General features: G+C 39.4%; 1 protein-coding gene across 2 annotated transcripts in view; it reads right to left on the bottom strand.

Moving 5' to 3' along the window:
- The window catches only part of SYNE1 (spectrin repeat containing nuclear envelope protein 1), a 457258-nt gene that overhangs the window by 136841 nt on the left and 304703 nt on the right, over positions 1–15714 (bottom strand). For both annotated transcript variants that reach the window (XM_077775982.1, XM_077775981.1), the window contains 3 exons: positions 11486–11680; positions 9673–9846; positions 6696–6887 (listed from right to left, as the gene is read on the bottom strand). In XM_077775982.1, the coding sequence (XP_077632108.1) occupies positions 6696–6887; positions 9673–9846; positions 11486–11680 (561 nt within the window). The remainder of the gene's footprint in view (positions 1–6695; positions 6888–9672; positions 9847–11485; positions 11681–15714) is intronic.

Here is a 15714-nt window from a genome sequence, read left to right as displayed (position 1 = left end):
TTCGAAAGGCCTTCTCATAGTACATTACCAGAATGCAATTAGTTCAGAATGAGAGCCTTTCTACTCACATGTATGTATATGAAATTACACAAATCTTAATATAACTCCTTCACTAAATACTTATTAAATAAGCCTGTGCTGTGTGTCAGCCACTGTTTTAGGCTCATTCCACCAAGAAGCCAGACAAAGGCCCTGCTGGGGAGACAGACAATAAACAAACAAGAGAAGTTAAGAGCTACAAAGAACATGACAGTAGATAATGGGATAGAAAGTCTGGGTGGCTCAGTCGGTTAAGCGTCCAACTCTTGGTTTCAGCTCAGGTCATGATCTCACAGTCCATGAGTTTGAGCGTGGGATTCTCTCTCTCTCCATCTCTTTCTGCCCTTCCCCAACTTGTACTGTCTGTCTCTGCCAAAATAAACAAATAAACTTAAAAAAAAAAAAAAAAAAGGAAGAAAGAACGTGAAGGGGAAGTTTTCCTAGGCTGGTCAGGGAAAGCATTGGTCTTAAGAAGAGACAACTGCATCAAGCCCTGAATGATGAGAATCTACCTGCCTGGCCCAGACCTGGGTGGAGGGCCCTCCAGGCAGAGGGAACAGTCGGAACAAAGACCATGAAGGGAAAGAAATATGGCATCTCAAAGTGCGCAAGCACAGTGCAGGGGTCAATGTGGCTGGAGTGTGAGTGCAGAGGAGGACAGCTTACAGCTGGCTTCCATGGAGGCTCAGTCCTGCTCTCGGCCTCCAGACCTTGGGTTCTTCCTTGTCAGATCTGACCACAGAATGGGAAGGCCGGTCCCGTCATCCAGCATGACTGGCCACAAAGACCCTTCTCTTCCTCTTAATTTTAGAATTCTACACTAAATATTAAGGGAAACAAATGGAGTTTGTTTACCCTTCTGTCCTCTTCATTAGAATTTTATGATTAAATTGCAAAATGTTTGAGATAGTGTGGAAATCATGTACTTTGCAATGTTGTTATCTCTTCTTGAAGTACAGTGAACTCCCAGAAACTGTGAACCCTACAGGTAATAGTATATATAATCTCCCAGATTCTGAGCCACCTTAGCTCATAGGTAACTTCCTTTCCTTTAAGATAAGCCTTCTCCCAGCAGGAGAATATGGCTCATATAGAACAGTGGGGATGCCATTGGTCTAAAGTATGCGATTTGCATTTCACAGGACCTTCAGAATGGGTGACCAGTGACACCCAGTTTAATATATACCCCACTCCCCCCAGGAATGCCTCCTACAGACAAGCAGGGATTTTTGTGAGGGTGGGAGGGATGGGGTGGACGGGCGCATAAAGTTCTGCATGAGACAGATTCTCTCCCATCTGAGAATGCACCATACACCCAGCGTAGACTCTGAAAGATCCTGGCTCTTCTGGTAAGGACAAAACAGGTCAAAAGGAGCCTGCAAAGAATGACCCCAAAGAAGTCAGGTACCAGGTTGAAAGCTGTCCCCAGGGAGACCTGTCCCAGCTGACAAAACATGGCCATGACCATGAACTGCAGACTCTTATGGGATCCACTCACTCCCCCCTCTGCTTTGCTCTTTAGCAAAGGTTTGTTTTCAAAGCCCAGCCCAGAGACTCATGTGGTGACTTCTTCGGGGCACCACCTCACCCTTCTACACAGGTTACTCTGGTCCAACTGAGAGATTTTTTTTTCCAATTCCTCACACCAAATTTCTGCATGGAAAAGTGACAACTGAAATGTTAGAGCTTATGGACAGCTTAACTACTTCTACATGCACAGACACATATTCAGAATCTAAGATTTAAAATCTAAGATGACTCATATTTCACTAATTGAATCCACAGCTTTAGAGAAACAAAAATTAAACAGCATCAAAAGCAGATGTTTCGTATGTATTTTCTATGTGGTTTGGTTCAGTTTTTCAGCTAGTAAATTTTTCTTTGAGTGATCCAGTCATTTTGAAACCTAAGACTTGGACCACAGGAAACAAAAAATGATTGAGAATACAGTTCAAATTTCATTCCCTTTCCCCTTGGGATGAGAAGGCACTGACAGAAGGAATAGAATAATGGTAATTATGTTCTAGAAGGTCTGATAACCCATCTTCTCTCCCACTTAGGAAATAGGAAGTAAGGCTGCCTGTCACCAGAGCTCCCCCAGGGTGGGACTACATAAGCTGTTTAATTTGGAAATACTAGAAGAGTAGCCACTTTTGCCAGGAACATTCTTTAGAAGATTAGTGAGGATTGGAAATGCTAAACATTAAATAAAACATTTCTTTATAAAGCATTTTGTTATTTATATTGGGCAAACTTTCTGCTCCTCCAAAGGCTGATAATGTGTGAAAATGACCTAAACTTTTTATGAGGGAAGATACTATGTAATTTAAGAGATAGCATTACATGCCCATATGTCTTTGTCCCTTCACAAAGAGATGGGACCTATTTGGGGTAGGTGGGGAACTAAAGGGACTGGTTATTCTTTGATACATACAGAAGTCCAATTAGTTAAAATATGGCTGTGATAGACATGACCATTTTGTAGGCAAGCAGCACTGAGAAATGGTGTGCTTACGGCCACACCACTGCAGCCATCCTGAATCATGCAAACCCTGAGCGGAGGGCACAACCCCACCAACGTCTGTATTCAACAGAATATTTTTTTTCCCGATCAATGTTTGCGAATTTCAGAATACCTCTGAATTTTTTACATGAAGGCAAATGATGATGGTAATAACAGTGTAAACGGGCCTTCTGTTGTTCCCACAGTTGGAAAAATAATCTCTTCAAATGGCTCTAATTGTAAAAAATCAGTGTTTTCTCTGCTGGAAACTNCTAAGTGAAAGTCGGACGCTCAACCGACTAAGCCACCCAGGCGCCCCGTAGATATTTTAAAAATAAACAATGATCAGTTTCAATTCAGTGAAACGCTACCACATTTTCTAGTATTTATGCTTCTAACAGCAGTGTGCTCAGGAAATCCCTCCACTTGTGGGCAAAGATAAGATCTTACTCAGTGTGAAGACTCCCCGTGGCCATGGGCAAGATCTGCTGGGTGTGAGCACCCAGGCTTTCAGGGAGCTCAGCCCCGCCCTGCCCCATCTCAAACTCAAGTGTCCAGCACATCAGGAGTTCCGCTCCTCCCAAAGGATGCAGTTGTTGTTAATTATTATAGTCACTCCTGTTTGAGCACTTACTGTGAGTGTTACTTGCCTTAAAATCCTCAGGATTTTAAAAGCTGAATACAATAATTTTTTTTAATGTTTATTTATTTTTGAGAGAGAGAGAGGGAGACAGAGCATGGACGGGGGAGGGCAGAAAAGGAGGGAGACAAGAATCTGAAGCAGGCTGCAGGCTCTGAGCTGTCAGCAGAGCCCGACATGGAGCTCGAACTCAACAAACCATGAGAACATGACCTGAACTGAAGTTGAATGCTTAATCGACTGAGCCACCCAGGTGCCCATGAATATAATATTAACATCCCTATTTTACAGATGAGAAAACAGATTTGTAAGAAAACTGATCTATCAGAAAGGTTGAGGCCAAGTTCAAGGATCTTGCCCCAGGTCACCTGGTTGACAGCTGGTGTTATACCAGGATGTTAAGACTCTGGAATAACAGCTCCAAAGTGATGGTTCAAGAACTTAGTCTGACTTCTGTTTGGCACTAAGTTTTAAAATTAAGTGGCGATGTTTTCAAATTGGGAAATATTAGACATAAATCCAAATGTCCCTTGTCTGGAAGGTTTAGCAATGCTGTCTGTAAACTCTTACATGACAACATTTGGAGCTTAGTAACTGCTGCCTCTCTAACATGAGACCAGCTTGCCAAGCCCCTGATGGGTCTGCTTCACTCATTTATATTCCCCTCTCAGGCCCTGAGGCCTTGGCATTTGTGCCCTTACCCTCCCACCCCTACCCCTTCAATTCCCTTTTAATCCTGACATGTGCCACTGGTATATCAGGTTGTCCCTTCCCTTCCTATCTGCCTCTAGGGATAGAGACAACCACAGCTTTCTAAATGATAAGTATTCCCAGATGTGAAACCTTGAAGTCTCTCCCTTGATTTGGTTTCTTTAGAGATCAAGGTCATTTATATACCACCATTAAGGGGAAAAAAGCATTATGTAGTAGATTAGTAATACTTTGTTATAAAACCAAGTATTTTACTGCAAACTTTTTCAGTTAGAAGATCCTTCTCATTCTGTTCAAATTTAATATTTTTATTTTTTTAATTGAATTTTAAAATTTTTATATTCTCTACTCCCTAATTTTAGTATTTTTAACACTTTACTTTTTGCTTTAATCCATAAAGTCAGATTACATGTATGTTTTAGGTTGCTGGATTTTTTTTACATTTACTTATTTATTTTTGAGAAACAGAGAGTGTGAGTGGGGGAGGGTCAGAGAGAGAAGGAGACACAGAATCTGAAGCAGGCTCCAGGCCCTGAGCAAGCATTCAACACAGAGCCCGACGTGGGGCTCAAACCCAAAATCCATGAGATCATGACCTGAGTCAAACTGCTTGGATGCTCAACTGACTGAGCCACCCAGGCTCCCCCATGTACACTTGTTTGTTTGTTTATTTATTTATTTATTTATTTATTTAAGAGAGAGAGAGAGAGAGAGAAAGCATGTTAGCAGAGAGAGAGAGAGAGAGAGAGAGAGAGAGAGAACCTTAAGCAAGCTCCATGCTCAGCATGGATTCCAACACTGGGCTCGATGTAGGGCTCAATCCCATGAACCTGGGATCATGACCTGAGCCCAAATCAAGAATCCAATGCTCAACTGACTGAGCCATCCTGAGGCCCCACATGTACATTTTTAAGTATGTAAATTTAAGGTGAAAAGCTGTATTTTGTCTTTATTTGCATTTATTTAACCAATATTGAATTAAAATATATTTTCATTAGTTCATAGGACATTTGTATTTTTCCTCATTTGAATTGTCTCTCCCTATCTTTTGCCCGTATTTCTATTAGGTGACCTTTTTTAACTGACTCATGAAAGATTTGTGGGAATTAAGGGAATTAATACCTTGTCTTGTGAATTATACAGTTTCTTCCATATTTGCCCATACCTTTTCATTTGGTTACTATTTTTTTGGTCATATAGAACTATTTCATTTTTGTGTAATAGTTTTAAAGAAACTAAAACTCTGGGTTTGGGGCATACCAGCAAAGATCCTTCCCAACCTAAGATTTTTTTTTTTTTAAATACCTATATACCCAGAACTTTTCAGGTTTAAATATTTGGTCCATCTGTGATACTTTTCTTTTTTCCTGTAAAGAATCGGATAGACCATCTATTTTATCATAGTTCAAGTGGTTCACCTATTGCTTTCTTATTATTTTATCCACTGATTTGAAATGTTACCTTAACCATTAATCAATTTTCCTTAAATACTGGGGGCTCTTTCTGGAATATTTATTCTGTAAAATTTTTTGTTCATCCATTTATGGTTCCAATGCCAAACTATTCTAATTATTGTAACATTGTATTGTGATATGTGGCAAAATTAAATTAGCCCCTCATAACTCTTCATTTTTGGAATATTATGGTTATTTTTAGATTTATTGTTTTCCAGGTAAACTTGCAATCATTTTGTCACATTTTGTACAAAAATGTGTTACAATCCAAAACCAAAGTTAGTATTTTAGTTAAGAATAACTTGGGGTGCTTGGGACGCTCAGTTGGTTAAGCATGTGACTCTGGATTTTAGCTCAGGTCATGATCTCACAGATCATGGGATTGAGCCTTACACTGGGCTCCATGTTGACAGAGCAGAGCCTGCTTGGGATTCCCTTTCTCCCTCTCTCTCTGCCCCTCCCCTTCTCAAATGTGTGTGCTCTCTCTCAAAAATAAAATAAACATTAAAAAGAAATAAAAAAAAAAAGAATTTTTAGGTATGAGTGGTAAAGAATAGATATTGGGGGGGAAGCATTCAACCACTTAAAAATAAAGGTTGAAAAGAAGAAAAAAGAATAGAACGAGGAGAACAAAAATAAAAAACTAATAAAATAAAATTAAAAAAAGACAAGTCTACACACATCAGAATTCACAGTAAATTTAAATGGTCTAATCCTGTCCTTTAAAAGTCAGAGATTTTCTGATTAGATAAATATTTAAAACCAACAAAGTATAGCCAATTTTTTTTTATGAAGCAAATCTAAAATATAAAGACACAGAAATGTGAAATCAAAGGAAAGTTAAAGGATATAGTAGGCAAATACTATCCCCCAAAAGCTCCAGTGATATAAGATGAAAATTATATTCGGGAACAATAAGGTCACTACATGACCTAGAAAGGTCCAATTCACCTGGAATATGTGACAATGTAAGGTATGAGCCCTAAGTGAAAACATCTGAGTATTTCTGAAAAGTGGAATGTAGGAGAATAAAAGGAAAATGGAAAAAAAATGTTATAGAATATCTTAATCAATGACCTATGTTGAAATACTTTGCAAAAGAGCGTAGTTGCTGACTTTGGGTATTTGTTTTCATTTTTCTTTCTTTTCCCATCCTGCAATCTTCAGATCTATGGATCCAAACAGTCCTTATAAAACCTGTTTGAAAACCTATGCTAAAGCTTGTGGGAAGCGGGAGTGGACAGAAGTGTGGACCATTCCCCCAACTGTCCCCTGATGGACCCCAGGCTGGGGGAAGGCAGGCAGCAGGGGACGAAGTCCCCTTGCTGTAGGTGGCCGGGGCCCTCACCTGGATGAGGAGCTGTTTGTCATGCAGGGCTCTCTGCAGGTCCAGAAGGCTCCCCTTGAGGGTCCTCAGCTTCACCGCCAGCTGCTCGGCCTCCTCCTTAGTGTGGGCCTTGCCCTCCAGCAGCAGGTTGTCATTGTGGACTGACAGCTCCGATAAGGCCACCACCTTCTGCTCGATTTCCACCAGCATGTTCTGCAGCAACAGAAATAAGGATGCCATTCACATGTCCTGCCAGCCTCTGCGAAGATCGCTTCTCACAGTTATACATCACACCTCCTTTCACCAAAAGCAGAGGACTTCATGGTGTTTTCCTACTTTTCTGACAGACCTGAAGAGGAGCTAATCGATTTTTAAAAATTCCTTGAGCTTCCTAATTTTTCTCTTCTTTAAGATGAGATGCTATATAATGGAAAACATATTGGAAAAGGGCCTGGAAAGCATGGATAAGGAGAAAAGACCATTCCTTAGTGTTATCTCATTATTACAATTGCTATTATTTTAGTGTTCGACTCTAACGCTTATGACTAATAATAGTAAAGACATCATACAATCAACACTTTCTTGTTAATATAAAGAGGATTATTTCTTTTAAGACATTGCTTCTTTTTTTTTTTTCTTTTAAGATTGGTTTTTATTTCTTGGTTTTAAATTTTTTAACATATGATGCATTTTTAAGCTTACATTTCTAAAAGTCCTCGTAAGAATTTTACTTTCACTTTCTGTGAAAACTCTCTAGGGCTGCCTTTTCTTCTGAAAAAGAGGCTAAATCCAAAGAAGGAGCAAAATAGTCTCCTTTCCTCCAAGGTAAGATTTAAACCACAAACCAAAAAAGAACGAAATAAAAACATCAAAGCTAAACCACTAACAACCATTTTGTTTTCTACAGAAACCATTTGTTCTTATATTCCTTAACTTTCTAATTTATATGCAATCAATATTAGTAATGAGAAAAGACATTTTATTTCCCTACGCAAAAATCAGAAAAACTGCCATCACCTTTTAAGAATATAGTCTTGAACCAAAAAAACTAGAACTAAGTGGAAGCTTGAAATGTTTAATGAAATGGGGTTTAAAGGATGATTTCCTGAAGATTCTTTTTGAGAAACTGATACAATTCTATTCAGGATAGACTTTTCCATTAGGCAGAGTTACCTCAGTGCTGAGGGCTCATAATACTTTTTAGAGGCCCAATAAAAATCTTAATCTCTTTTAAAATCAGAAGAGAAAAATGAATTAAAATAATGAACATGCAACAATGAATCCAGCCTGGCTCATATGAGTCTTTGTACCAAAGCAGTTATAAAATAAAAATAAAATTTTTAGTATTTTTATAGAGGAAGAAGTCCTCAGAAGTAAAGTGCCCAGGGCCCCAAAAGCCATAATGTAACCCTAGTAATAGCCACAGTTATAATTACACAACTGGCGACATACCAGATTTTTAACTGACTGAGAACTGTTAGGTACTTGTGTGATTCCATTTGCTTCCATTTCTAAAAATATTGTCAAAATGCCATTTTAATCTTTCATAAGTATCCTGAAATATATTATCTGAATTGTGGACTTTACACATAGCTATAAAAATAGATATGTCCAAAAGACAGAGGTAGGAGTAATGGTAAAACATAATTTTGGAATGTTAGTTCGTACACGTGCTAATTTTAAGCACTAGAAGGGAATGCTAAAAATGGATGTTTCTTTTCAGCAAAGAAACTTTAGGAAAGATGATAGAAAGAACAGAAAACATTTACACATGGTTCTCTATTCTGTCATCAAGGCAGAGAATGACAACGCTTTGCATGCACATAGATAAGTTGCCTGAAGAACGTAAAATCCAAGTTCTAATGATCAATATCACAATAAATCTAAATCATCGAAGGAATGATCAAAATAGCATACTATATATTAAGAAAAAAAGATAGTGTTCATTAATGATGTTTGTGTATTTCCTGATTTCAATGAGGAGAAATATAAATTCATACATACTGATATTTAACCCTTAGATTAGGTAAGATTTCCTAGATACTTGCTACTTTGTTAAATGAAAGCGCTTCTGGACCTGCTTCTCCCGTGCATGAAGTCTATTATGTTGACAATCCTTGAAATTTGGTGATTAGTACATGCGAGTTCATTATCTGGTCTCTGTACTTACCTATGGGTTTGAAATTTTCTATAATAAAGAGGTAAAAAATATTACAGTAAAAACCTTAATAATTCTTCCTTGCATTAATTCCTAGAGACCTCACACCAGAGGAAGGAAATTCTCTGCTCCAAAAGTCAACCTCCCTATGCTCAGTCTATCTGCCTGTAACTGACAGTGATTCCAAGTTGTCCAAGTAGTATATCAGAATTAGAACCAAACTGGCAGCAGAGCACCAAGAAACATCTCCTGCTGTGTTGATCCACAGTCTGATTTGCTGATAACTAATTCTTTTCATTGGGTTTGTGCTCCTTACTGGCCACTAAATACAGACGCCCTAAGTGTTTTTGGTATTTATGGTCTTCAAAAAAATGTCCTTTAGGAAGCTCAAATTTAAAAAAAAATTAAAGTTTTATGTATTTTTGAGAGAGAGAGAGAGACAGAGCACAAGTGGGGGAGGGACAGAGACAGAGGGAGACACAGGATCTGACCCAGGTTCTAGGCTCCAAGCTGTCAGTACAGAGCCTGATGTGGGGCTCGAACCTGGGAACCACTAGATCATGACCTGAGCCAGAGTCAGATGCTTAACCAACTGAACCACCCAGGTGCCCTGAAGCTGAAAAGTTTCTAAAGAGTAGATACTACTAGCAAAAGTTTTCAAAATACCAAGTTGGATTTCATTAAGCTTTTGTAAGGTACTGTTGTTCCACTTTCAACATAGAAAATATACGGATTGTGAAAAATTATATATCCATACGAAGTCTTTTTCCTATGATGTTTTCTGTGCGTAAACAATGCACTTGGTGCCATTGGCGTATCTCCTCCAGACCATTTCTGTACCTGGCAATCCACCAGCTGGGCCTCCATGTCCATAGGCTCCTGGGCTGTACCCAGGGCGGTGTCCAGAGTGGCCTTGGTGCTCAAGAGCCAGTGGTCCAGCTCGTCAGCTTCACAGCGGTACCTCTGCAGGGCCTGCTCCTGTCTCTGCTCCTCAAGCTGATCATTTAACTTCTCCTAATGAATCAAGTAGAAGGTAACACAGATCACTGCAAGGTACAGTCGTTAGGATTCGACACAACAGTACCAGGTTCTTAGCCGGTTTGCTCATCAGAATCACCTGTGAAATGTACAAACAAAACGGAACAAAAGCAAACAAAACATGCTTAGGCCACATCTCAGAGCAATAAATTAGAATTTCTGGAAGTGAGTCTCAACATTGGTAATTTTAGGAAGCTTTTCCGATGATTCTAATGGGCACCTAAAGGTTAAGGTAAGATTAAGATTAAGCGTCTTATGTAACATACCTATAGGGCTGGGCAAATAATGTGAATAATGGAAACTGACCAAGGATTACAACAGAACAATGGCATAAAGTGGTAAATGGCAAAACTTTATCTCAATGTCTGGGAAACTGCAAGGAGTGGTGGGACAGTGGCAAGCACAGGCAGGGCACCCCCATATACTTTAAGGCAAGTTATCCGCTACAGGAAGGGGTGACTCAGCGGTACTCGTTTCTTGAATGAAGACAGAAATTCAAAATTTTTGGTTACATCTCTGGGCTTTCTCCTTGATGGCAAATAATTCATTTTTTTTTAAAAAAAAAATCCAAGCCAACCGTTTCATACTAAAACCCCACAAAGATTTCATAGAGTGATTAGGGACAATATTAATGAATTACAAAAATTAATTCTTAGGTAAGTACTCTAAATACCTTATTTTAAAAAATTAGTTCCTTAACGATTTACCACTGTCATTATTTTTAAAGTTTTTATTGAATAGTTGCAAACAGAGATTAAATAAAGCTGACACATTGATTTTCAGTGTCTCCCAAACAAAAAAATATATGAATATATGATTTGACTCATCTTATAATAGGTAAAACTGGAACGAGCCTATACACCCAACATTAGATCCGTGTTCAACTGAATTATGGCATAACCAGCAGATAATAACATAATGTTAAGTTCATTTAATAAGAAATGTCCTGAGAACTAATTACGTGCCAGAGAAACGTAATCCTGAAGAAGCCCTGTAAAAACAAGGCAAGAGACACTCTAAAGGTCCGTAAAGAGGTCTCTAGTCTAATCAAATTTATAGGAACCACAATATGAACATCATGTATGTTCATATTGGAATTACAAGCGAATAAAGAAAAAGCAAAATCACTCCTTTTTTTTAACCCATGTTATTGTTACCAAAATTTATTCATTAAATAATGTTAAAGTTAAGTAACATGAGAACCAGAATTGCAAAACTGTTTTCATGACCTAATGTGCTCGAGTTGGCTAAGAGTGACTAAGGATTTATTCTCCAGGGAATTAGTAATACTAGTCAGAAAACGCTCTTATTCAAACATAGCAAACCATTATGCAGACCTTTTACAATTATTCTTCACAAGGCTCGTGTCTACCAAATTTTCCTTTACACATTCTCAATTTTTCAGGCTGAAATGAGTCCGAAAGCGGTGAAAAGACACATACATGGCCGTACACTCAGCGCTCTATTCACGAGACCCTCCTTGAGGCGCACACAATACCAGCTTCTTCTGAGTGGGAAACTATAAAAATGTAGATCACGTAAAACAAACCCGCATGCTTGGCAACACAACTTGAAGAGTTAATTTGGACGCGAGCGGCACCTTCAGAGTGGTTACCTCCAAAAGCTGTCGCTTCCCTGATGCCATCATCTTGATGGTGGACATCCGCTCGGCTAAGACGGTGAGCGTGGACTGTAAGGCCAGCTGTTCCGCGGGGTCGGACTCGGGACACTGGGACACCAGCTCTTCTGCCAGAGACGACTGGAGCTCGCTGATCTCATCTTGCAGCATGAGAATCTCATCCATCAGTGCCTGTGGAGAAGACTGTGGAATCACATTCCTGTATGTACTTCTCTGGACTGAGACATCGTGTCATTAGCTGAGACTCACATCGGTTGAGATTAGTGAAGATAATTCACATGGAAGTCACTTAACCAGCAAACAGGTTCTGAAACGAAAGTACTAGGATGAATGCCAGGAAATTTCCGATTTCAAAACCACTTGTGTCACTAACATAAACAATTGAACAAGTTCATTAATCCTTTGGGCTTTCACTGGGCTCATCTGCAGTCCAAGAGGGGAGCTTGCTCGGTGTGAGTCTGAGTCTACGATTCTATATTGAAAGCAGAATTCATCACTTTCTTCCTCAACATGATTTTTCCCACTCCAAATTTCCCCCAAGTGTGAGCAACAACACTGCACTTTAACCCAAAGCTCACATTACACAAGACCAGGGTGAGCTGTCACCTGTTTCTATGTCATCACCCTCTCCTCATTCTTTCCTTTGCTTCCTGGCTCTAAAACCTGAAGTTCCTCAGCTAACTTCCAGGTCCTTCTTTTCTCTCCTCATGGTCTCTCCCGGTCAATGTTCACTCCTGAGGCTTCAGATGTTTCCTAACGCTGAAGGCCCACAGGGTCATGTCCCAAACCCAGATATCTGTCCTAAATTTTAGGCTTGATACTCAACACACACATTTTATGGGTATCTCCAGCATGTTATCTATAAAGCCTGCTTCCTCCTCTGTCGTCTTCATCTCACTGAAAGCTCACACCCTCTCATTGTTCAAGCTCAAGACCTAGGTCTCACTCCTCACACCTCCTCTCCTTCCCTCACCATATCCAATCCCACACCAAGTCTTGCACAATGGACCCAGTGAGTCTCCCCAGCCCCAGCCCAAGTCAGAGCCAGCTCTCTTACCTGAATGGCTCTAACGGTCTACTGGTCAGCCTACCTGCTTGCAGGCTTACCTGGCCTCTCCAGCCCACTCTGCGCAAAGCGACTGGAGTGAGCTTTTTAAAAAGCTCTCACTTTAAAATTCTCTCATTTTCCTGCTTTAAAATACTTAGAAGCTTATTGCCTGTAAGATAAAAGCCAAGCTCCTGACCTTACCTGTACGCCTCATCACTTTCCGCCATCGTACCACACTCTCTCCTCGCTTGCTACATTCCTGCCTTCTGTACTCAGTCCAGGATCTCCAGCTCTTTCTGGCAAATACCACGCTAATTTCTTTATTCATGAACTTCACAATTATAGACATGGTTTTTATTTCTCATTTTTGGATATGTTATGACTTGCTCTTTAACTGGAATCTTGACAGGAGAAATTCCTATGTAGGATCTGAATGGCGTGTTAGGAAACACACGTCCTACCACAGGAGGGGCCATTGGGACTTCAAGTAAAGAAACACAGGCTTTATATTTACCGATATTTCCTAGTTTCTGATGTACCTGCGCTTACACAGTTCATAGCCCTACCACAGGACGGTAGGCTTCAGCACAATCCCAGTGCCTCCTCACAGTGGGCTCTCAATAAATATTAAAAAACAAAATACCAAAAAACCCTTCTCTTCCCCTAATGTCAAGTGTCATTATATACAGTTGATTTTTTTTAATAAACAACTGTACTGAAGTCATCTGTGTACCTAGAAACTCTAGGTACAGACTCTAAGTATATAGCTCAATAAATTTCCACTCTTGCGACTCAGACCAAGAAACAACATCCCTAGGACTCCATAGTCTCTTCTGATCTCCTTCCTCTTTCTCAGAGATCACCACAGTGTTACCTGTAAAGTTACTTTGGCCTCTTTTTGAGCTCTCTAAAAATGGAATCACACCGGAAGTACTTTTCTGTCTGGCTTCTTTCCCTCCCTGTCATCCTTGTGAAAGGTGGTCATGCTGCATGCAGAGAGATGATCATTTTCACCACTGTGTGGCACTCCACTGTCACCTGGTTTGTGGATCTTTTCCAGTGAAGCCTTTCTCGTGGATTCTTAGTAGTACCTCATTGTAGTTTTAATTGGCATTTCCCTGATGACTAATGAGATTGAGCATTTTTCAATGTGTTTTTAATGTTTATTTATTTTTGAGAGCACGAGCAGGGGAGGGGCAGAGAGAGAGAGGGAGACACAGAATCTGAAGCAGGCTCTAGGCTCTGAGTTGTCAGCACAGAGCCCTCCGTGGGGCTCGGACTCGTGAACATGAGATCATGATCTGAGCTGAAATCAGACATCCCACCGACTGAGCTACCCACACGCTCCGAGACTGAGCACTTTTCCTATGCTTGTTAGCATCTGAATACCCTCTTCTGTGATTGCCTGCGAAAGTCTTTTGCCCACTGGAGACTTTCCTTTTCCTACTGATGTGTAAAGTTGTTTATATACTTTGGAGAGAAGTGTCTGTGTTCCTTCTGGTTCTGGGTATTGCAAACATCTGCTCTTACTTTGTGACATGGTTGTCCCTTAATGGGAATGACTTCCTTACTGGTGCCTTTTGCTAAAATGAAGTTCTTAAATTTATTAATTTATTACAGTCTAATAATATCAGTATTTTCCTTCGCTGGAAAAGTCAGGGTTAGGTTTTGGTGTCCTATTTAAGAGATCTTTGCCTACTCCAAGGTCATGAATATATTTTCCCAGGTTACCTTCTAGAAGAATGGTTTTCAAAGTGTGGCCCATGAAACAGTATCAGTCTATGCAAAATGTTTACCGATTCATGACAAGACAGAGCTACTGTAGGCGTCAAGAAACTTTTAAAGCAACTTGACATTGACACATCCAAGCAGTATTTTATTTTATTTTCTAAAATAGTGGTCTGTGATGGATCAGAAATTTTAAAAATTAAACAAGGTTAGTTACTACAGATAGTTTTATTTTTTTAACCTTCACATTTAGATCTACAATAACCCTTAAACTTAAATTTGTGTTCAGCATAGGTAGGGGGCAAAATTCTTTTTTTTTTTCTTATTAATATCCAATTGATCCTGCATGATTTACTGAAAATACTATTTTTCATCCATTGTTTTGCAGGATAATATTCGACATAAACCAAGCATCTGTATGTGTCTGTTCTACTGGCCCAGCTGGCTATCTGTGGCAATATCACACTATCATAATTACTACCGCTCCGTAAGTCTCTCTCTCTGGTAGGATACACCCTTCAGCCTTACTCATGGCCCTCAAGATTGTCTTGGCTATTTTTGAATCTTTTAATTTTAAATATATATACATATATGTATAAATATATACACATTATGTATATATACATAACATATATTATATATAATGTATATATACATAAATATATATATATTTATACATTTGTAATGTATTTTAGAATTAGCCTATCACTCTCCACCAAAGACCTTACTGGAATATTTTAATGAGACTGTAATGAATTTAAAGACTGACTTTATTTGTTATACATCCAAAACACTTTTTCTCCAGGACATTATTTTCTAATACTTCACAATCATATTTTGGTTACTGCCAAATACATAAAATTCATATTATTTGTTCTCTCTCTCTCTTTGTTTTTTAAGTTTCTTTATTTTGAGAGTGACAGAGACAGTGGGAGTGGGGGGAAGGGCAGAGAGAGAAGATAAAGAGAGAATCCCAAGCAGACTCCATATTGCCAGTTCAGAGTTTGATGCGAGACTCAAACCCACAAAACCGTGAGATCATGACCTGAGCCAAAACCAGGAGTCAGATGCTTAACCAACTGAGCCACCCAGGCGCCCCTCCTTCCATGGTCTCTTTTAAAGGCTCCATAACTAGACTGACCCATTAGGTTTCTTTTTGCATTGGTCCCTTGTGGAAGGAAGGAGAGCCCCTCACTATCTTAAATCATGTTCATTCTCAGTCTCTCCTCTGCGCCTTTCTCCACATGTGTTTATATTTATAGTGCCTTCCACCCACTCTTGTTGCCATTCGGAACTTTTAAAATCTGTGCTTCCCAAAAAACCTCATAGAATTTTCTTTTGTTTACTTCTGTCGATAAAAGGAATTTTTACCTTTATCTATAACCCACAATCCCATTGTGTTTTTGTACAATGTGGTTGGCAATTCCCT

Source organism: Crocuta crocuta, unplaced genomic scaffold (assembly GCF_008692635.1).
Source record: "Crocuta crocuta isolate KB4526 unplaced genomic scaffold, BGI_CrCroc_1.0 scaffold25, whole genome shotgun sequence".
Lineage (NCBI taxonomy): Eukaryota > Metazoa > Chordata > Mammalia > Carnivora > Hyaenidae > Crocuta > Crocuta crocuta.
The sequence above is the reverse complement of the archived record's forward strand: the minus strand, read 5'-3'. Positions and strand labels throughout refer to the sequence as shown.